Source organism: Somniosus microcephalus, chromosome 4 (assembly GCF_052327205.1).
Source record: "Somniosus microcephalus isolate GS21.2 chromosome 4, FLI_Smic_1.0, whole genome shotgun sequence".
Taxonomy (NCBI): domain Eukaryota; kingdom Metazoa; phylum Chordata; class Chondrichthyes; order Squaliformes; family Somniosidae; genus Somniosus; species Somniosus microcephalus.
The window spans coordinates 258,334,960-258,357,696 of record NC_140990.1 but is presented as its reverse complement, the minus strand read 5'-3'; the positions used below and the strand labels follow the sequence as shown (position 1 = coordinate 258,357,696).

General features: G+C 41.9%; 1 protein-coding gene across 8 annotated transcripts in view; it reads right to left on the bottom strand.

The window, feature by feature from the left end:
• The window catches only part of LOC147120410 (formin-like protein 2), a 375,571-nt gene that overhangs the window by 63,397 nt on the left and 289,437 nt on the right, over window positions 1-22,737 (bottom strand). For all 8 annotated transcript variants that reach the window (XM_085986300.1, XM_085986294.1, XM_085986293.1 and 5 more), the window contains exons 5-7: window positions 11,315-11,398; window positions 6,944-7,096; window positions 1,240-1,348 (exon numbers count right to left, since the gene is read on the bottom strand). In XM_085986300.1, the coding sequence (XP_085842426.1) occupies window positions 1,240-1,348; window positions 6,944-7,096; window positions 11,315-11,398 (346 nt within the window). The remainder of the gene's footprint in view (window positions 1-1,239; window positions 1,349-6,943; window positions 7,097-11,314; window positions 11,399-22,737) is intronic.

Sequence of the window (22,737 nt, the reverse complement as noted above, 5' to 3'; positions counted from 1 at the left end):
TGTCTAATGGTCTTGGTATGGTGAACTGTTACAGAAAGGCCATGCATTCCATCACACAGCAACTGGAGGTAAGATCATGACATTGTGTTACCCGAGTCTGAATTCCGTAAGCATGTTGCTCTTTGTTGTAAATCTCCAGGTCTGGTCACAAAATGATAGCCATAGGAAATTATAACTAACATATTGAGGAACAACTTGCACAATGTTTGTTGGAAGAGTGGGCTCAGATTGCACGGGAAGTATGCAGGAAAATTGGTTTGCTTTTCTAGACACAAAATATTGATAGTCAAAACCTGTGGTTAAGGTTTCTGATAACAAACCACAACTGGTCATATCGCTGCACATTTGTGGCTTATTGAGCTATTGAACAAATATATAGGACTTTCTGCAAGATGTAATGGGAAGATTATATTATTTTCCACATAGATATTTTTTCGTCTAAAATTATCAATAAGTGACTTAAAATATTTCCTGCAAAAAGATTATTACACACAGTTTTTGATTTACTTTTATTTTGAACATTTTTGGAAAGCTTCCAGTAGTAGTGGCCAAATTCAACCCAAAAACCAACAAACATCACTCTCAAGATTCTTTGGCCTAGATGGTAGCTACACCCTATACTCAACATATCTTATTTCAGACTTTTGGATAACACTGTCACCATGACACCACCTTTTGGTCATCAGAGATGATTGAGCAGTGGAACATCAACCAGCACATGCCCAAACACTTGAAGCAAATCTATGGGAAGACTGAATAATCAAGGACACTGAATTAAGGACTACAAACTGGACAGAGGAAACTGCCAGTCAGCGAGGTTTCAGCAGGGCCTGAAAAAATTCATTGAAAATCATTTTCTATGGCTGTCATTTTGTCCTTTCACCTGCAGGTTTACTACAAAAAAAACTAACATGATTTACAGCATAATGAAATCTGTAAAGAAAATTAAAAATGTTATTCTGTGAACTATAGATCCTAACATGACATTCAGATATAAAATGTAATTAGTGCCCCTTTTTGTGTGCTTTTATACATATTCCTAAAGGCCATTAGATTTGGTCTTATGAAGGCTTCAGAACTAAATGATAGATGGAGCTAGGCCACTATTTTAATTAGTTGAAGTAGAAGCTTTACTTTACTGCGAACAGGCACCATGGCACATTTAAATCTTTGTATTTCTCAGGAATGGAAGGACAAAGGACTGGAGTATAGAAACAAGGGAAAGCTTGTACTGTGTACCTGGTAGTTCATGATTGCACGCAAGCACATGATGCAGACATGAACGTCATCCTTTTTGCTCACTAATCTAGAATTCTTCAGCGTCCTTCTGCTTGGTAAAGTGTTACACCTATAGGTGGATAACGCAAAATACTTAAAACAGGTCACTGAAACAGTATACACCATTGGAAAGCAATATAGGCAAAAGCCATAGAATCTACATACAAAGCACTATATTCAAATAAGTCAATAAGGCTTGAAAACTTTTACATAACGTTGTACTTTCAGGATTCAGACAGAAAGAAGCTGTATGGCTTCATTAATATTATAGTCCTCAGCAAGTTGTTTCAGACATGGAGGTGTTCAGGGCACAATAAAATGAGGGAGTGCTGCACTGTCGGAGGTGCCATCTTTCGGATGAGACGTTAAACCGAGGTCCCGTCTGCTCTCTCAGATGGACGTAAGAGATCCCATGGCACTATTTCGAAGAAGAGCAGGGGAGTTATCCCCGGTGTCCCTCAATCAACATAACAAAAACAGATTTATCTGATCATTATCACATTGCTGTTTGTGGGAGCTTGCTGTGCACAAATTGGCTGCCACGTTTCCTACATTACAACAGTGACTACACTCCAAAAGTACTTCATTGGCTGTAAAGTGCTTTGGGACGTCCCGAGGTCATGAAAGGCGCTATATAAATGCAAGTCTTTCTTTTTGTACATTATGACAATTGAGAGAAAGATATATGCCTGCTAGTATGTACTCGCAAACACAGAGGGTTAAAAGGAGAAAGCATTTGCACTTCTGGCTCATTAGTGGGTACTTATTCTGAACAGAATAGACTAGTCGGGCCTTTCTAACTGTAAAAACTGCAACCTTTAAACAAGCACTGAAAGAAGTTATTGTTCTTCTACATATATAATTCCTATTGGCAACTAGTGAAACAGCTGCAGTATTATTTATCAATGTGCAGGATATCCCTCTCCCCCCCTGCCGGCCCCCGCCCCCACCCCCTCCTCCCAAACCTACGACCACTATTACTGAGAAGGACAAGGGCAGCAGGTGTGTGGTAACACCATCACTTCCAACCTCATCACTAAGTCACACACAATCCTGACTTGGACACATGTCGCCGTTCCTTCATTGTCACTGGGTCAAAATCCTGCAACTTCCTACCTAACAGCATTGTGGGAGCACCTTCATCACATAGACTGCAGTGGTTCAAGATGAAGACCCACCACCACCTTCTCAAGAGCAAATAGGGACAGCCAATAAATGCCGGGCTTGCTAGCGACACCCACATCCCTAGAATTTTTTTTTAATGCTGTGGAAGTGGAAGTAAGCAGTCTTGCTCTATTCAACAATTGGGAATAAATAAAAATTTACTACATTTCACTGCTGTTTTGATACTTCCAGTGGTGATCTATGAGACATAGGGAGCAGGTAGGGCACTGGGATTAGTTGCGGATTGCCCTGGCAAAGATTCAGCACAGGTAAGACGGGCCGAATGGTCTCCTTCTGAACTGTAAACTTCTTTGGTTCTATCAGAAACTTCTGTGATATAAATGTTAGACATGCTGTCCCCGTAGCAAAGCAGTTGATGCGCTCAATTCAATGATTTAGTTTTATGACCGGGGGCCTTTCTAACTCTTGGATTCACCACCTACACAACAGAATTCAGTCGGTTCCTAGTCAATTAGAAGGGACATTTCACAATAAACAAGACTCCTCTTTGATAAACATGGACCATGAGTGTCAGCACCATGAAGAAGTCAATGACGCACTTCGCTAGCATTCTCTTGCTACGTTTACTCAAGTGAAGCAGGACATATGAAAGACAAAGGAGAACGACAACAAGCATAAATTAGAAGGATCAGCAAAGTGTAAAATCACATTTTGACTAAATTTTACTTAGGGCTTGCCATTTTGTTTGATAAAAGATTTGAATTTAAAATAGCATGGACTTTTGGCAGCAAATGCTGTCTTCTTTAAATAAGCTGTATGCCAATTGACCTGATCCCCCCCCCCCCATCGCAAAAAAGCAACACATTGGACTGTAACATAGATTTAATCATTTGTCTCATTCAAAAAAAAGAAAAGAACTTGCATCTTTCATGACCATAGTCAGTCCAAAGCACTTTCCAGTCAGTTCATTACTTTTTGAAATGTAGTCATTATTGTAGTGTAGAGAAATGTGGTAACCAATTTACGCACAGCAAAGTCCCACAAACAGCAATGAGATAATGAGCAGATAATTTTTTTAAAGTAATGTTGGTTGAGGGATAAATATTGGCCAGGATACTGGGAGAGCTCCCCTGCTGTTCGTCAAATAGTCCATGAGATCTTTTACGTCCACCCGAGAGGGTTTAATATCTCATCCGACAGATGATACCTGAGGGAGTACTGAAGTGTCAACCTGGGATTATGTGTTCAAGTCTCTGGAGTGGGATTTGAGCCCATGATCTTCTGCCTCAGAGGCGAGAGTACTACCAACTGACTGACACTTAAAAAAATTGCTTTTTGAAGCATCAATTAAGATGCTAAAGGCAAAGAGTTAAATTTAATCTGGAGGTAATAAAATGGCCTCATTCTTTATATCCATAGCTTGCGTGTAATGTGCCAAACCTTATACATGGCTGTGAACTATTTCCACTACATTAAAAAAAAAGTACTTTTGGGGAAGTTCTAATTCGTTCTAAAAATACTGGTAAAACATTATAGATGAATGTTTACATAGTGAATTAGAGAAAAACCACTTCACACAAGATTTTCCCAGCTCCATTTCATATTACAGATTACAAACTTCAAAGCTCAGTTTTGCAGCAGTTAAAAAAACTGTTAACGCTTCACAAATATGCTACACACAGCTGCACAAAACATTAACTGTGGAAGTCAGATAAACATATCTGCCACTTGTACTGTATATTTAGTGTCCCACTACTGTATGTTGTGTTTTCTTTAGGAGCCTGGAGAAGCACGGCCTGATATTGCTGTGCATGTGTTTAGGTGGGCATGTTTTAGGTAGGTCATTCAATACAGGAAACACAAGTGCAATGACTTATCTATGAAGTAAACCAAAGCAGACCAAAGGAACACTCCTAGAATGAATCAATACATTTTGGTTAATTGTGGTTCTTTAACTCTGATAATATCCCCAATATGCATCAAATCACTGCTGCAGTTTCCATCATCAATTGACCATCCCAGTGGTTTTGCAGCATTAGAATGCTCTCTCAAACAGCCACTGCTTTAATAACTTGTGCATGGTAAGAGCCGTGGTCTTGAGATTTCATACTGCAATTTGATACCTGCTGCTCACAAATTTGACTTGTTTACAGTGCAGGACAGTTTCATGAAGAAGAGAAAAAACAATCACCCATGAATTGACTGCTCCCAAAGGCTGGTTCACCCTCCTGCATAATACTGTAGTGTTGTACACATCAAACCTATTTAGGATTGGTCCTTTGGTTAGCACTGTGAATAGCTTAATGACTACATTAACAGGTGAAGAGGTGAGACATTTTAATACATTCTATATAATTCCTTCTCACTGACTTTACAAACCACTACTCTTTAGCTGCGGGTTTATATAGGATATTCGGCACAGAAGCAGGCCATTCGGCCCAACCAGTCCATGCTCCACTCAAGCCTCCTCCTATCTTTCCTCATCTGACTCTATCAGCATAACCCTCTAGTACCTTCTCCCTCACATGCTTATTTAGCTTCCCCTTAAATGTGCCTATACTATTCGCCTCAACTACTCGTGAGTTCCACATTCTTACCGCTCTCTGGGTAAAAAAAAAAGTTTTTTCTGAATTCCCTATTGGATTTCTTGCTGACTATCTTATATTGCTGGCCTCTAGTTTTGCTCTTCCCCACAAGTACAAACACTCTCTCGGTATCTACTCCATCAAAACCTTTCATAGTTTTAACGACCTATATTAGGTCACCCCGTCAGCCTTCTCTTTTCAAGTTTCGGTTGGAAGGCCAGCGTCCATGAGCAGGCTCCCGGCATTCATTCTACTAAATTCAGCTCTCGTTATCCTTGCAACAAGCTGGTAGACTCAAAAACTGGTGACTTGTGAATAGCCACTGGGGCAAAGTGCCGCCCATGGAATTGCACCCCAGTACGAGTCAGGGCTTTCCAGGGAGGAGAGGAGAAAATTAGAGGTGCAGGGCAAATAAAAATATAAAAATTAACAGAAGTTAAAGCAATGGAAAAATAATAAACACCCTATTTAACCACAGTGAAAAATCAAAACACAGCAATTTACGTCCATTAATTGACAACGCAAAAGGAAAAAAAAAGCAATGTAAATTGTCAAACCCCACAACACCAATAAATATAATCAGTGAAAAATGGGTTCCAAATGGATCTGTGTTTCTTGGGCTGTCACCTTAACAATTAAAATTACAATGTCTCCTGTGTCAGTGATGTCTGTGTTAGAATTCCGGGATGAACAACTTGGATCAATTTTTCTATTCATCCTAGAACAATGGCCCTATTTAGAGTACATTTTAAGGATCATACTGCAGATTTTAACTGCAACTTAAAAATAAACTACTGCAGCGACTGGTAGATGGACACAAACAGTTTCTTAGCTGATGTGATAAGCACGTGATTGGATTGGAGTTCTTGGCAAGCCTTGTGCTGCAGTCACATTGTATGCTCATCCACCACTGATCATCCCAAAGTCCATCATAGTTTATATTTAGCAATGATCTCTGACATGAATAAGGATGATTTCAGGAGAACTTGTGTGAATATGAGAAGATGAGGACCAATGTTTCTAGAATTTATTGGAAGTAGCAGTGGAGATCCTGTTATGCCGTGTGATATTAAGTGGTTCATATTGCATTTTGCAATAAGAATACTCACAATGAATCATTATTGTAAATATTACAAGCAGTATCCTTTATTGCTTTTGTTACCTTTTTCCCCCATTTTATTTCAAAGTTAGGGCCCAGGTCTGCACTATTCTCCTTGGTTGGCAGGGCTCAACTCACAAAGCCTACCAGTGCCATGCTTTATTCTAGTGGGAACTGGTTTCTCCCAGAGCAAGTCTTTCCCGTCTCCCTTAGACTACCTGGCCAGAAGTGGGAGGCTCAATCTTTTGGGGAAGACTAAATCAGGGAAGGGAAAAGCTGAGCTTGACCATCCCACCCAACCAGAAAGACACCTTTTGTCAAGTGATGAGAGAACATGGCTGTCAGTAGTTGTGCAGAATCCCCAGCTGAGGGACACGTCGAAGGAAGGGCTGATACCGGAGCGGCGCAAACTGGGAAAATAAAGGCATACAGCACCATTTGAAAAATAAATGTCTGTTTTATTGGTGTAACTTGCTCATATTCAGCTAAGTATAATGCAAAGAATATGTACCATTTAATAAATGCCATTAGTAAGATGGAAAATCATAAAAATGTATGTGCATTTATGATCAGAGTTTGCTTTAGCCAGTATGTTCAGAACCAGTGAGGATGTCAGGTTATCAATATAGATGAACAAGCAGTTGTAAATGAATATTTCAACCAGATTGACTGAAACAGTTTGGACCAAAATTACTGAAGATATAAAATGATATGCGAGTTTAGTTTAAAAAAAAATAAAAGATATTATACAAGGATAACAAAAAGCCTGTATTCACTTGAAAACAGAAAGCCACATTATGATCAACTTCTTTGCTACTTTTGCTGAATCAGTGGAAGTTTTCTGTCATCAGCCTACCGTAATGTTGAATGCCTGGAAGACCGGGCCAAGCTGTTGCCAACTGGTGATGGCAGATTACTACCTCGATGTAAATCCTCAATGGACCGGCTCCAAGGCTTGGATTTGTCCACTGCATTCTCCACATTATTTTCCACACTTTCAAAATCAAATCTGAAGGTAGGTTAAGCAAAATTAGATAAAAACACATCCATTCATCAAAAAGTAAGGTCTGACGTTAACAAACAACAAGAGACCATCAAATAGATAGATCCCAAAATGAATATATAGAGTACTGCCTGATTTTACCAAATGTTGGAGTGCATGGCAAGTGGCTAGCTGGACAGAGTTAAATTGGGCTTTGATCCCTAGCTCAGCAATGTATGCTACGTAACAGAGGTCAATACTTCCTAAACAATCTAACCAAGCAGAGGGTGACAATGTTATGTTGCAGTAAAAATAAGTTACTTTCTCACCCTTTTTTGTTAGTTAAACATAAATTATGCAAACATATAAAAATTACATTCATATAGAAGACACTAGAGTGAGGAGAGAAAAATTCCACATCCCATAAATCACAAATTGGCATAAGGACTAGAAGGTTAAATGCGTGGCTCAAAGAGTGGTGTGGGAGGCAGGGGTTTCAATTCATAGGACACTGGCACCAGTACTGGGGAAAGAGAGAGTTGTTCCGTGGGGATGGGCTCCATTTAAACCGGGCTAGAACCAGTGTCCTGGCAGATCGAATAACTAGGGCGGTAGACAGGGCTTTAAACTAGTGAAGGGGAGGGTGGGAGGATTCAGGAAAAGGTAAATTCAAAAGCAGTAAGAGAAATGTCAAGGCTGTAGAGCAGAGTAGTGATCTGGGTAAAAATAAGCAGAGTGGGTCAGGAAGGGACAGAAAGATTAATAAAGGTAATAGGGCATTAGTGACTAAAGTGACATCAGGGAAAATAGAAAAAAATTAAAGCTAAAGGTACTATATCTGAATGCACGAAGCATCCGCAACAAAATAGATGAATTAATAACGCAGACTGAAATAATGGGGTTTCATTTAATAGCCATTTCAGAGACGTGAGCCGGAATTTTGCCGGCGCTCAGGGAGGGAATAAAGGCAGTAGAGAGAAAGGATCTTGGCTCGAAAATACAAAATGTAGAATCAGTTTAGGTGGAGCTAAGAAACAACAAGGGGCAGAAAACACTAGTGGGAGTAATCTATAGGCCCCCTAACAGTGGTTGTAGTGTTGGACAGAGTATAAATCAGGAAATTAGAGATGCATGTAACAAGGGTAATACAGTAATCATGAGGGACTTTAGCTTTCATATAGACTGGGCAAACCAAATTTGTAGAAAAAGTGCAGAGGAAGAGCTCACGGAATGCATTCAAGATAGTCTTCTAGATCAGTATGTTGAGGAACCTACAAGGAAATTGGCTATTTTAGATCTAGTACTGTGCAATGAGACAGGGTTAATTAATAACCTTGTAGTAAAGGAGCCTCTGGGGAGCAGTAATCTTAATATGATAACTAAATCACCCTCAAACTCAACATAAAATGTTAAGTCCGAAACTAGGGTCCTAAACTTGAACAAAGCAAACTACATAGGTATGAGAGGCGAGATGGCTAAGGTAGGTTGGGAAACTAGATTAAAACATGAGAGTAGAAAAGCAGTGGTAAACATTTAAAGAAATAATTCATAATTCGCAATGAGTATACATTCCCTTAAGGAATAAAAACACCACGGGAAAAATGGTCCAACCATGACTAACAAGAGAAATTAAAGAAAGTATTAGATTAAAGGAAGAGGCTTATAATGTTGCCAAAAAGAGTAGTAAGCCTTAGGATTGGGAGGATTTTAGAATTCAGCAAAGGAGGACCAAGAAATTGATAAAGAAAGGGAAAATAGAATATGAGAGTAAACTAGCGAGTCATAAAAACATACTGTAAAAGCTTCTATAGGTATGTAAAAAGGAAAAGATTAGTGAAAGTAAATGTGAGTCCCTTACAGGCTGAGATAGGAGAAATTATAATGGGGAATAAGGAAATGGCAGAGAAATTAAACAAATACTAGGCCAATCAGGGGAAAATAGCGTCTGTGTGTCAGACGTCACTGGGGGCGGGACTAGAACTGGGAAGGCAGCAGTCCCACCCCCAACTCATCTCGGCAGATAAAATCCAGCGCTTTGTGTCTTCATGGAAGAAGATGCAAAAAACTTCCCGGAAATAGTGGAGAACGAAAGGACTAGCGAGGATGAGGAACTGAAAGAAATTAGCATTAGTAAAAAAATAATACTGGAGAAATTAATGGGACTGAAAGCCAATAAATCTCCTGGACCTGATGGCCTACATCCTAGGGTTTTGAAAGAGGTGGCTACAGAGATAATGGATGCATTGGTTGTCATCTTCCAAAATTCCATAGATTCTAGAATGTTTCCTGCGGATTGGAAGGTAGCAAATGTAACCCCACTATTTAAGAAAGGAGGGAGAGAGAAAATGGGGAACTACAGACCAGTTAGCCTGACATCAGTAGTAGGGAAAATGCTAGAATCTATTATTAAGAACGTGGTAACAGGGCACTTAGAAAATAATAATAGTCAACACGGATTTATGAAAGGGAAATCATGTTTGACAAATCTGTTAGAGGTTTTTGAGGTTGTAACTAGCAGAATAGATAAGGGGAAACCAATGGATGTGGTGTGTTTGGATTTTCAGAAGGCATTTGATAAGGTGCCACACAAGAGGTTATTAAACAAAATTAGGACTCATGGGATTGGGGGTAATATATTAGCATGTATTGAGGATTGGTTAACGGATAGAAAACAAAGAGTAGGAATAAACGGGTCATTTTCGGGTTGGCAGGCTGTAACTAGTGGGGTACCGCAAGGATCAGTGCTTGGGCCTCAGCTATTCACAATTTATATCAATGGTTTGGATGAGGGGACCAAATGTAATATATCTAAGTTTGCTGATGATACAAAGCTAGGTGGGAATGCAAGTTGTGAAGAGGATGCAAAGAGGCTTCAAGAGGATATAGACAAGCTAAGTGAGTGGGCAAGAACATGGCAAATGGAACATAATGTGGAGAAATGTGAAGTTATCCACTTTGGTCGGAAAAATAGAAAAGCGGAGTATTTTTTAAAGGATGAGAGATTGGGAAATGTTGGTGTTCAGAGGGACCTGGGTGTCCTTGTACACAAATCACTGAAAGTTAACATGCTGGTACAGCAAGCAATTAAGAAAACAAATGGTATGTTGGCCTTTACTACAAGAGGATTTGAGTATAAGACTAAAGACATCTTACTGCAATTATATAGGGCCCTGGTGAGACCACACTTGCGGAGTATTGTGTACAGTTTTGGTCTCCTTGCCTAAGGAAGGGTATACTTTCCACAGAGGGAGTGCAACGAAGGTTCACCAGACTGGTTCCTGGGATGGGGGGATTGTCCTATGAGGACAGATTGAGTAGACTAGGCCTATATTCTCTAGAGTTTAGAAGAATGAGAGGTGATCTCATTGAAACAACAAATTTCTTACAAGGCTTGACAGGGTAGTTGCAGGGAGGATGTTTCCCTTGGCTGGGGAGTCTAGAACACAGGGTCACAGCCTCAGAATAAGGGGTCGGCCATTTAGGACTGAGATGAGGAGACATTTCTTCACTCAAAGGGTTGTCAAGCTTTGGAATTCTCTACCCCAGAGGGCTGTGGATGCTCAGTTGTTGAGTATATTCAAGACAGAGATCGATAGTTTTTTGGGAACTAAGGGAATCAAGGGATATGGGTATAGTGCAGGAAAGTGGAGTTGAGGTAGAAGATCAGCCATGATCTTATTGAATGGCGGAGCAGGCTTGAGGGGCCGAATGGCCGACTCCTGCTCCTATTTCTTACCTTATGTTCTTATCTTGTTATTAACACAGTACTTTCATGGGCCGTTTTAAGCCAGTACTTTGAAGAACGTGTAAAGGCAAATAAGTTATATGCTGTACCTATTCCTGCCATGAGTAGACATGTGTAGTGTTCAGCAAGATATGTTTCTAGTTAATCAGAGATCAGTGAACACCGCCTGTAAAAAGTTCAAACACAAACACTTTTGGAACATGGCAGCTACCTATCTCTCTCTCTTGAAAGAAGGGTTCACTTTTTTGGAAAAGCATTTTCATTTAAGTAATTATTAGTGCTTACTAATTCATGGAAAACTAGCAAACAACTTTTGAAATCTTTGTGCCAATGTTTACCAGCTTGAAAAAAAATAAACAAGTATTGTATGTGCCATTTCTTTGCACTCAAAAGAATAATGAGAAGGTTAACAACTTTATTTTTACTGGGACTTTGCAATTCTGGCTTGAAAGCTTTACATGCATGCAGTTTGCTGGTTAGTGATCAGAAAGGGCACTTACGTAACTGCGTACTGTGCAAATGAAAGGTATTCCACCAATATGTCTAGACCTTGGTTCTCTTCATTCAAAAACTCCCTCACCCAACTGTAAAAAAAGCAAATGCACAGAAGGACCACATAAACACATTGTTAATAACTTTAGAAAACCTACTGAAATAAGCCAAGTCAAAACAGCTCATCTCAGTCAAGTCTTCCATAAACGTGATGCAAACAAGATATAAAACTCAGACAGTTCCTAGTAAGTACAGTATAATACGATCCGGTATCCCATCTGATAGTCAAATCATCGTAAATGGAAAATTAAAAGACGAGGAGCACTTTCAGTATAAAGTATTCTTTTTTTTTTAATTTGCCTTCAATTCAATAACCCTTTTCCTTTGCAACACAGAGTTTCAAATTTCTCTTTGCATCAGGAGCTGTTTCAGCAATGTCTCCGATAAGAAAGGTGCATGTAAATTCCAGCATAGTTCCACATATTAGGAGAGTCAGCACAACTAAAGTGGTTAGACCCAATGTAACAGATTTCCATGTCAGGGGAAAATGTTACTGAACTGAAAGTAACCCCTAACCAGTAGAAAACAATTTCCATTTACTACATTTTAAAACGTAGAACACTTCAAACCAAAATCTTTGAATGTAGGATAGTTTAATCCACTGGGATTGTGACTCTAAAGCTAATTTTTCTCATAGTCCCTAAATAGATCTTAATGTGAGCTGATCTTTATTGCCAATACCCAAGATAAATGTAGATCTGCATCCAGTGGGAGTTAGAGCACAATTAATTTTACCTGTAGTCTCTTAACGGCCACCAGTGTAAGCAAATGTTTGGCCCCTTATCCCCCCGAGCTAAATTGTTTTTCATAGTCTATCAAACACTTAACTCTGGCAGCAGCAGTTTTAGTGCTACAAGATGACATTATCAGAAGGGGGTAAATTATTTTTTTCCATTTACAACACAAGGATGGATACCATGGGGAAAGAGGAATTCTACATCTGGTAGCACTTGCCTATGTGTGAAATTCCAACATGGTTAAGCAGGAGATTTAGCCTCAGACAATAAGGGAAATTAGATTTCAGAGAGTGGGAGACAGATTTGGGTTCACCTTTTGCAGGTAATTTACAAGATGGTGTTTACAACAAACATGTGCGTATTTCATACATTTAGCAACATCCCTGATGTTCCAATTAACGATGTGCACGTACGATACACATGCTACTGGATATTTCACTAAGTTTACTAATTTTATAATTTATTTCAAACACACTACTGTTGAAGCAGCATGCCTGCGCAGTGCATCGTTGAACCGACATGTTATGCCACAGAGCAGCAGGCTAGTTCTGCATCCACAGTTCCCCCACATGCTGAGCTTCCTGTTGTAACTGGGTTTTAAGGGGGAGAAACTGAGTGGAACTCAACTCTTTCAGGATGAGAGGGGAAAACAAATGTCAAAACTCAAAGGATTAGTCATCCTAGGCAGTTCTTTTTTATGTCCCAACAGCTCTGGTCTAGCAGCAGATAGCCAGTCAGCTGCTAAGGTGCAGAATGATGTATGGCACGTGGGCCAAAAAAGATTTTATAATGATGAGTGCCACATTCGAAAATAACCTGAATACAAAAATTTACATGTTAAACAGTATTCCTGGCTTCTGCTGAGAAGGAGCATTCATCAGCCATCCAAATCGATATACATGCAAAACCCCTTGGGTCACAGGTACGCTGCCTCCGACTGGTGAAAATCGCATGCAGAGGAAATCCCAATAAGGAACACATTTAGCACGATTTTAAGTCTCGGGTGGGAACGAAGCTTAGTGAGCAGCCAGCCCGTCCGGGAGCGGAAGCAGGGAGGCTTGGCCAATTTTAACACCCTGGCCTCAATAACAGGACGCTGTTATGTTCATTAATAAATAGACATTCTTATTATGAACACAGCTAGCTTTTGCTAGCTACTTTTATTGAGCACATGTGGACTTGTACAGCATCTTGTAGAGGCTTCCATCTTGACTGCTGCCTTGTGGTTAGTCTAGTGCCTCATGGGTAATGTAGTCTTAATATCATACAGCTGGGTAGTGTAGTCTTATACATACAGCTATATACAGCTCTCCGGCTCCACCTAGTGTCCACTATAGAATGACATGTTATTGATCACTACATCCCCCTTTCTTTGAGGTTTAACAAAATCAATATCAATCAACTTTCAAGAAAACAATAAAGATGGTATCAGTAACACTTTTAGTGCTCTATAAACATAAACATTTTCAAAACAGTCAACACATTTTCAAAGCTTTACATTGTACTCAAAGATTAAGTCTATCAGGCTTTTTTACTTCACATGTGGATCTTCTCAACACGGGTAAGTCTGATGTGTCTTCATGAGATTGTTCTGGCAGTGAATGACAAGATGCAGTTGCGGCATTGTCATCAATCTGCTCTTGTATAGATCGAGGTCTCCTTGCGATCTTTGCTTGGAGAGGGTTTCAGTGTTTCCTTCACTCTTCATGCCATAACTCTCAATGTAGTCAATGCACTCTTGAAAAACTGCTGGCAGCTGGATCCCATCATACAGCATAGTCCTCTCAGCAGCCTCGGCTAATGGAACACCAAAGATTGGCCTGAGGGAAGAAGGAGTATCCACCGGAACTGCTTCCTGCTCTGGTGCAGGCTTCTTCTTTTTCTTTTTCTCTTTCCACTGCTTAACAACATCTGCTGCGGTTATATCTTTGGACTTTTTCTCCTTGTGTTTTTCCTCTTTGTGCTTTTCTTTGACCTTAAAGTCTTTTTCTTTCTTCTTGGAGAAACTAGGCTTTTTGAAGACATGGATACCCTTTGGCCTTTTCATCCTTGATGGGCTCTCTGCTTCATCACCTGAGTCATCTGGTCTGCTTATGGCACAGTTTATACGGTAGACTCTCTTGACCAGTTCTAAGTCTTCACAAGCTTTGTCACCTAGTATCGAATCAAGTCTTTCAGCCACAACAGAAAACATGAGATGATGCACTTTGTCTTTGACTGTCACTTTAAGTCTGCATACACCTAAGCTATCTATTTTCTGTCCATTATAGCTCTTCAGTAGTACTGACTTTTTCTGTATTTTGGGCTTTTCTTTCATATTTTTTATGTCACTCACACTGATTAAGTTTCCTTTTGCCCCAGTGTCCAGTTTCAATGTAACTAATGCTCCATTTATCTGCAGTGGGATCATCCATTTGTCCACTTTTACTGCATTGACGTTATGTTCAGCATTGTCCATTTCTGAGGGCTGCACATTTTCTGTATCTTTTTTGATATCGTCACATGACACCATTCCTACAAAAAATGTCTCACTTAAATCAGTGTCCTCAATCACATTAACTTGTTGCCCTTTCGTTGTTTTTACTTTCGAAAAGCATTGTTTGGCAAAGTGATTCTTTCCATTACACTTCATGCACATTTTTCCAAACGCTGGGCATTGTCTTAACTGGTGTTTGTAACCACAGCGTTTACAATTAAAAATTTCATCCTCCGATTGCTTTTCATTTCTGTTCTGCCCACGTTTCTTCCCCTTATAGGACACAGCACCAACAGCAGCTTTTTCACTCATTACAATCGCATCATTATTGATTTCACTGAAAGTCTTCGAGGGCTTTCGAGCTAGCTCGCTGGCTTGGCATATTTTCACTGCATTTTCCAAATTTAGTTTGGTTTCTCTCAACAGACGTTCCCTGACTTTTTTATCATGAATACCAAACACAATCTGGTCACGAATCATGGATGATTTCAGCTCAGAGAAATTACATGTCTGTGCTTTCAGTTTCAGGTCAGTTATAAAGCTAACAAAAGTCTCATTTTGTTGCTGTGTCCGAGAACGGAAAATGTATCTTTCATACATCTCATTCTTTTTGGGAGAGCAATGTGCATCAAATTTTTTTGGCACATCTTCTAATTTTTCTCTGTTCTCCGCTGGATTAAATACAAATGTATTAAATACCACTATCGCCTGTGGGCCTGCAACCGTGAGCAGCAACGCTATCTTCCTTGCGTCTGGCTTCGTACCGAATCCGATGGATGCAATGTAGAGTTCGAATTGCTGTTTAAAGGTCTGCCAGTTGTAGTCGATTTTTTCTGTGAGATTCAAATGCTCTGGTGGCTTCAAATTCTCCATGTCGCTTTTCACAATTTTTAGCAGATCTTCACCACCCTGGTACCATGTTATGTTCATTAATAAATAGACATTCTTATTATGAACACAGCTAGCTTTTGCTAGCTACTTTTATTGAGCACATGTGGACTTGTACAGCATCTTGTAGAGGCTTCCATCTTGACTGCTGCCTTGTGAGTAGCCTAGTGCCTCATGGGTAATGTAGTCTTAATATCATATAGCTGGGTAGTGTAGTCTTATACATACAGCTATATACAGCTCTCCGGCTCCACCTAGTGTCCACTGTTAGATCCGTGTGTTAATGGAGACACGGAATGCAGGAGTTGATTTAACAAGTGTTTACTGAACAAAGTCTGGAGGTGAACTAACAACACAAGACGCTACACAGGCTTATATACCCGAGTGGTCACTACTGGTACTACAGTATACAGGGGCTTCAAAAACATAGTTCCTCTTAAAGGTACATACACTACAATTCCTTCCCTTTTAGATAAATAGTACATAACATTTTAAGTAATCATTAAATAACATTTTTACAAGAACAATAATATACACATTTGCTTAAGTTAATCAATTACAAATTCAGTCTCTCTGGAGGCTTCCTGACTCGGTCCGGATAACGCCTCGGTGGTATAGTAGGTTCTTTTGGCAAGGTCGATTCGGCTTCAATGCTAGTGTCGGGTTCATCTGGTTCCAGTATCACCGGATCGGAGGTAGATACTATGGGTATCTCTGCTTCATCACTAGGCGTATAGAGTTGTGGTGTAGGTTGTCCTTTTTCGGATGACTCTATGATCTGGTCAGCATGGCGCCTTATTATGCTTTCTCCAATGTCCACGGTATACATCAGCGGTCCTAGTCGTGTGCAAATAGTTCCAGGCTGCCATTTCTCGGTACGGTAGTCCCGGGCCAAAACTGGTTGACCTATCTGGAAGGTTCTAGTTGGCCTTTCATTCATGCTTTGAAATTGCCAGTTCTCTACGTCCCTTCTGACGTTTGGCTTGACCAAATCCAGCTGGCATCTTAGTCTTCTATTGAAAAACGTCATGGCGGGGGTTTGGTTTGTAACCACATGTGTTGCATTCCTGTACGCAAACAAGAAGTTATCTACCTTATGTTGTAGATTTATGTCTTCATTATCCATGGCCTTTATGGCCTTCTTGAAGGTCTGGACAAACCTTTCAGCCAATCCATTGGTGGCGGGATGGTATGGGGCGGACGTGTAGTGCTTAACCCCATTGTTTTTTAAGAACTTCGTGAATTCTTCGGATACAAATTGCGGTCCATTATCAGAACAGATCTGTTCAGGCAGCCCATTCCTGGCGAATATGGTCCTTAATACTGTGATGGTTTTTTCCGTGGTGGTGGAGGACATCTTTATTACCTCTGGCCACTTGGAGTGTGCATCCACCGCGATTAAGAACATTGAGTCCATAAATGGACCAGCAAAGTCGATATGTACCCTTTGCCATGGAGATGAGGGCCACTCCCATGGATGTAGAGGGGCTTGTGGTGGGGCGTTTTGGACCTTCTGGCATCCTAGACAGCTCTTGGTCATTTCTTCGATGTCTCCATCGATACCTGGCCACCACACAAATGCTCTGGCTAAGTTCTTCATTTTCACTCCACCCAGATGCCCCTCGTGAAGCTCCTTTAGCGCTCTATCCTTGAGTTTGGGTGGAATCACCACTCTGGATCCACACATCAAGGTTCCTCGGCACACTGACAGCTGTTCTCTTCTTTGCGAGAATGCTGGCAACAGTGGTTCGCCATGTGCTGGCCATCCCTTCACCGTTAAATCGTAGACTCGAGAGAGAGTCGGGTCATTCCGCGTTTCCTTTTCAATGGTAGAATTTGTCACCGGTAGACATTCCACTATGGTCGAGTGGAATATCTCCACTGGGTCCACTGTAGGCGCCTCTTCCACCGTTGGCAACGGTAGGTGCGATAACCCATCAGCATTCCCATGCTGTTTTGTTCCTTTGTACTCTATGTCATATTGGTGTGCCCCTAGGAAAAGGGACCACCTCTGTAGCCTTTGCGCTGTCATAATGGGAACGCCCTTTTTAGGGTTGAATATGGAGACGAGGGGTTGATGGTCAGTCAACAAGGTAAACTTTTGTCCGTGTAGGTAATGGTTGAATTTCTTCACCCCCCACACCAGGCCGAGTGCCTCCCTGTCGATCTGGGCATAGTTACGCTCAGCTGAGTTCAATGAGCGTGACGCAAAAGCTATCGGCCGCTCCGAGCCATCAGGGAATCTATGCGATAATACCGCTCCTACGCCGTAAGGGGATGAATCGCACGCCAGTCTGATTGGCAGTGATGGGTTGTAATGAGCCAACACTTCCCTGGACGTGATCAAGCCTTTGCATTTATGGAAGGCACGTTTACAGTCTTCGCTCCATTTCCAAACTACTCCCGTTTGTAGCAGTGCGTTAAGCGGGTGCAGAACCGTCGACAAGTTTGGTAAAAATTTATGATAGTAATTTACTAATCCCAGGAATGACCTTAATTGTGAGACATTTTCAGGCGCTGGGGCCTTTACGACCGCTTCAATTTTTTCAGGTGACTTATGCAACCCTTCTTCGTTAATGACATGGCCACAATATGATATTTGTTTCTGGAAAAATTCGCATTTGGTGCGATTTGCTCGTAGGCCCCGTTCTCTCAGCCTCGTGAGCACCTGCTCCAAGTTGGCAAGGTGCTCGTTGTCGTTTTCTCCTGTTACAAAGATGTCGTCTAGGTAGCATTGAGTCCCCGGAATCCCTTGCAGGACTTGCTCCATAGCTCTTTGCCAGCTAGCCGGAGCTGAGGCCACTCCGAAAACCAGTCGATTGTACTGGTACAGGCCTTTGTGTGTGTTTATCGTGAGATACTTTTTAGAGGCCTCCTCAACCTCCATCTGTAGATATGCCTGTGCTAAGTCAATTTTGGTGAAACGTTTCCCTCCGGATAGTGAGGCGAAAATATCTTCTATCCTCGATACTGTACCGTGTGAAGAACCGGGTTTACAGTCACCTTGAAGTCCCCACAGATGCGAACTTTTCTCTGTTCTTCAGATTTATCATTATTCAACGTTTTCTTCATGACCGGGATGATGGGTGTTGCCCACTCGCTCCAATCTACCTTGGATAGCATGCCTGCTTTTTCCAAATTCTCCAGCTCTGCCTCGACGGCTGGACGAATTGCGTATGGCACCGGCCTTGCCTTAAAAAACTTGGGAATTGCCACATCTTCCACTTTTATTGAGGCGGTGGCGCCTTTCAGGGTTCCTAGTTCCTGTTGAAACACTTCTTTGGCGTTAGCCAAGATTTCTTTTAATCGTCCAGGTATGACGTCATCATCGTTTTTTTTCTTACTGGTCACCGTCAGTGCCTGAATGGAGTGCCAGTCTAAACGTATCTTTCTGACCATTCACGTCCCAACAACGGTGGACCACCATCTTGCAGAACGTATAAATACAACTTCTGTATTTCCTTGCCGTTGTATACAACAGGCACCCTTATTTTCCCTCTGGGGTATACTTTCTGCCCCGTATATGTCTTCAAGACAATGGATGTGTCTTTCAAAGGTATATGCGGAAATAGCCGCTCGTAATCCCGTCGACTCATGACGGTCAGAGCTGATCCTGTATCTAGCTCCATTTTGACTGGGGACCCCGCTATCGTGAGGGTAACCCAAATGGTCTGGTAATCTTCTTTGGCAATTACATTATGTAATTTGAGACAGCTTAGTCTCTTGTTTCCGGAGTCGCTTTCGCTCTTCTGGTCTTCGGAGCTACTGTCCGTCATCATTTGTACCTTTCTGTGCTTTTCCTTATTGACCTTTTTACTGTCAGCGGATTTCTTTCCAGATCTGCATACACGTGCAATGTGTCCCATCTTTCCGCATTGCCTGCATGCTTTGTCTTTGAACCAGCAGTCCTTCTGGTCATGGGTGGATCTGCCGCAGGAATAACATCTCTCGAAACCCCGTGTCATTTCATGGGTGCCGAAGTGCTGTGGCTTTTGCTGTATCTCTGCAGCTCCTCTTGCTGCTGCTTCGTATGATGCAGCCACACTGAAAGCCTTGTCCAGTGTCAAATCTTTCTCAGAAAGTAGTCTTTTCTGTGTTCCTTCGCTTAGGAGACCGCAGACGAATTTGTCTCGTAGAGAATCTGCCAGTCCTGCCCCGAATTGGCAGTGCTTTGACAGCTTTCGTAATTCGGTGAGGTAATCAGCGTTACTTTCATTCTTGTGCTGATTCCTCCTGAAGAATTTGAATCGTTCCGCTATCAGCAGCGGTGTTGGGTTTAAGTGCTCCTGTAAGGTATCAACAATCTCCTTAAGATTCTTGTCCATCGGTTTGGCTGGAGTGATCAAGTTTCACAACAGCCCGTATGTCCTTGCGCCCATCAGATTTAGAAGTACCGATGCCTTTTTATCATCCGCTACTTCATTCGCCTTGCAATATACCGCCACTCTTTCCACATATGTGGTCCAATCTTCTATATCACTATCGAAAGCAGTAATATTGCCAGTCTTCGGCATCTTGAAAATCTAAAATGGCGCTTCCCGCGCTTTTCTTTCTTCCCCGCCGAGTTAAGATGGCGCCTCCCGCGCTTTCCCGCCGCTGCCGCTGCTGTTCTCCGCGGTTCCCGTTGCGACCTGCAGCTTTTCGCGGTATTTCTATTTTTTTTATATATCGCTTCAATAGTTTCTCCGTTACTTGGAGAACCGTTCCCGTCGTGGAGCGGACCCTCTGGGACTTTCCCCTCCCTCTGCTCGGTCCGAACGCCGACCTGCTTTGCAGCACCGGCCGTGCCCCGAGTGCTCCACCCTCTCTCTCTCTTTGCTTCTGCTTCCCGACTCGCTGCCCGGCCCCGTTGCAGAGCCACCCGATCGAGCTCTAGCCCGCCACAGCCCAGGAAGGATCAGTGCACTACCTGCCACCAGCCCGTTTAGCTGGGGAAACCACAGACTGGAGACCAAGCCTGGCCCTCGTTTTCGAGTTTCTTCGAGTTATTTATTTATTTATTTATTTTCTTGCTTCGACCTTCGTCTGAGGAATCGATCCCCTTGAGGTGCTGCCGAATTGCAGGTAACTTTGTTTCTAACTCGTCGCCACTGTTAGATCCGTGTGTTAATGGAGACACGGAATGCAGGAGTTGATTTAACAAGTGTTTACTGAACAAAGTCTGGAGGTGAACTAACAACACAAGACGCTGCACAGGCTTATATACCCGAGTGGTCACTACTGGTACTACAGTATACAGGGGCTTCAAAAACATAGTTCCTCTTAAAGGTACATACACTACATCCACTATAGAATGACATGTTATTGATCACTACAGACGCTTACCGACTTCCCAATCAAAATGGCCGGGAAGGGGAGGAGCACTCCTGTTCATGAGGAAACAAACTTACTTCTTCTGGACCTGGCTGCTGTTCCCAGCAGGTTTGGTCTGGCGATGAAGCCACCACTGCTCCGGCCTCAGGTTAAATTAGCAGATTGGCCCCCGACAATGCCATTGGAGCCCGATCAGTATATTTAAAGAGGACCCCGCCAGCTTGATGTGGGTGTCCTTCCTGCCTGCAATTTAAAATTGTAGTCAGCCAGATAGGGGTGGGAAAGAAGTGGGCAAGTCCCCCACTCAATTTTAACTGACATTGTCTCCTAGCCCAGTCGTTCCATTGATATGGACGCTTCTTCACTTCCTTAAATCCAAGGAACACAGACTTGAGCATATCTGGTGCTCAACCGACTTAGCCATCCATTGCCACATCTGGCTGGACCACATCAAGCTCTATTGGGCCTCACTGACCATTTTTCTAGGGCTATCCTGGAGAGCATTGATAACCTCCAGCATCATTTCTCCACTATCAAGTATCTCCTTAACTCTCTCTACCTTCACTTCCAACAATCAAAGTAGCTAATGGAATTCACCACGATAGAGACCCCTGTTCAAATGCCTCTGCTGCTTCCTCACCTTCCCTTGCCTACCAAGTAAATCCTTCCAACTAGGCCCTATGGTCTGGAATTCTTTGCCTAAACCCCTCTACGTCTGCACCTTCCTCTCCTCCTTTAAGACCCTCCTTAAAAGCAACCTCTTGGAGCACATTTTTTGCCACCTTTCCTAAAATCCTTCTCTTTGGCTCAGCGTCCATATTTTCCTCTGTGACATGCCTTGGGACATTTTTCTACATTAAAGTCGCTATGTAAGTCCAAGATTTTGTTGCTGCAGGATGTTCGCATTTCAAAAGCTTACAATTGGTGGTGGAGGGAGAGAGGAAAAGGAACTGAAGAGGGAGAACAGTAATGGATACTTGATGAAATAATCCTCATGAAGCAGAGGTGTGCAAACTGGAAGGGAGGTAAGTGTGCATCCTGCTGAAACATTGGTGGTGATCCTTGTACAACAAATCCCCAGCAAGTAGCTCGTATCCCCCATTAGTGCTCAGGAGTATGACAATGCCAGACTCATTGTGAGCTATTTTCTGGACCTTCTTGAGCTTAGGCCTTTTTGAACTCCCCTGCTTTAACAATCCTAGATGGTGATATATTTACAACTACACATGAATGCTTCTTATGCTTCTGTCCAGGGTGATGCAGTCTGGAACGACCTTCATGGTCTGCTGTGCTTTATTGTATTCTGTGACTAATTCTTGGACCTGGTTCTCAAATAGGTAACTGCCATCAAGCTGCAGCTAGGTCTATTTGTTCTGGACATGCCAAAAGTCTGCATATCTGCAAATCAGCACCACCTCATTGGCAGACATGACTCCAGAATTATTCAGAGTATCAGGACCCTTGGAGCTATAGCTTAAATGCTTGCATAACATAGGAACATTGGAATGTAAGGAACTGGAAAGAGCACTGCAGTCAATCTGGCTGGTCCACATTTTTTTTTAAATAGCAAAGCAACATCCATATGATTCACTTTGGTACTTTTGTAGTTTGGCCAGAATACCTGACAGATAACTACCCTTGGTTGGACTGCTTCTCCAAGGTACATCTTACATCATGATCAGATAACTGGATTCCTTAACCAAAGATACAAAGTAATCTTTGCTGTAGAGACTTGCTGCCTAGTTTATATCTGATCGGATACCATTGAATTTTCAGTAGGGCTGCTAAAGAAAGCCTAAGCCACATCTGGTTTGTATATGCTGAAGATATAAATAATGGAGATATAAATAAATAATGGCCCATAATTCGCAGTCAGAGGCGAAGCAAAGGCGTTCGCCATTGGCCCCGAAGTAAGCTTTCCACAAAGATCTTGCAATCTCTGTGGCGAGAAGTTCGG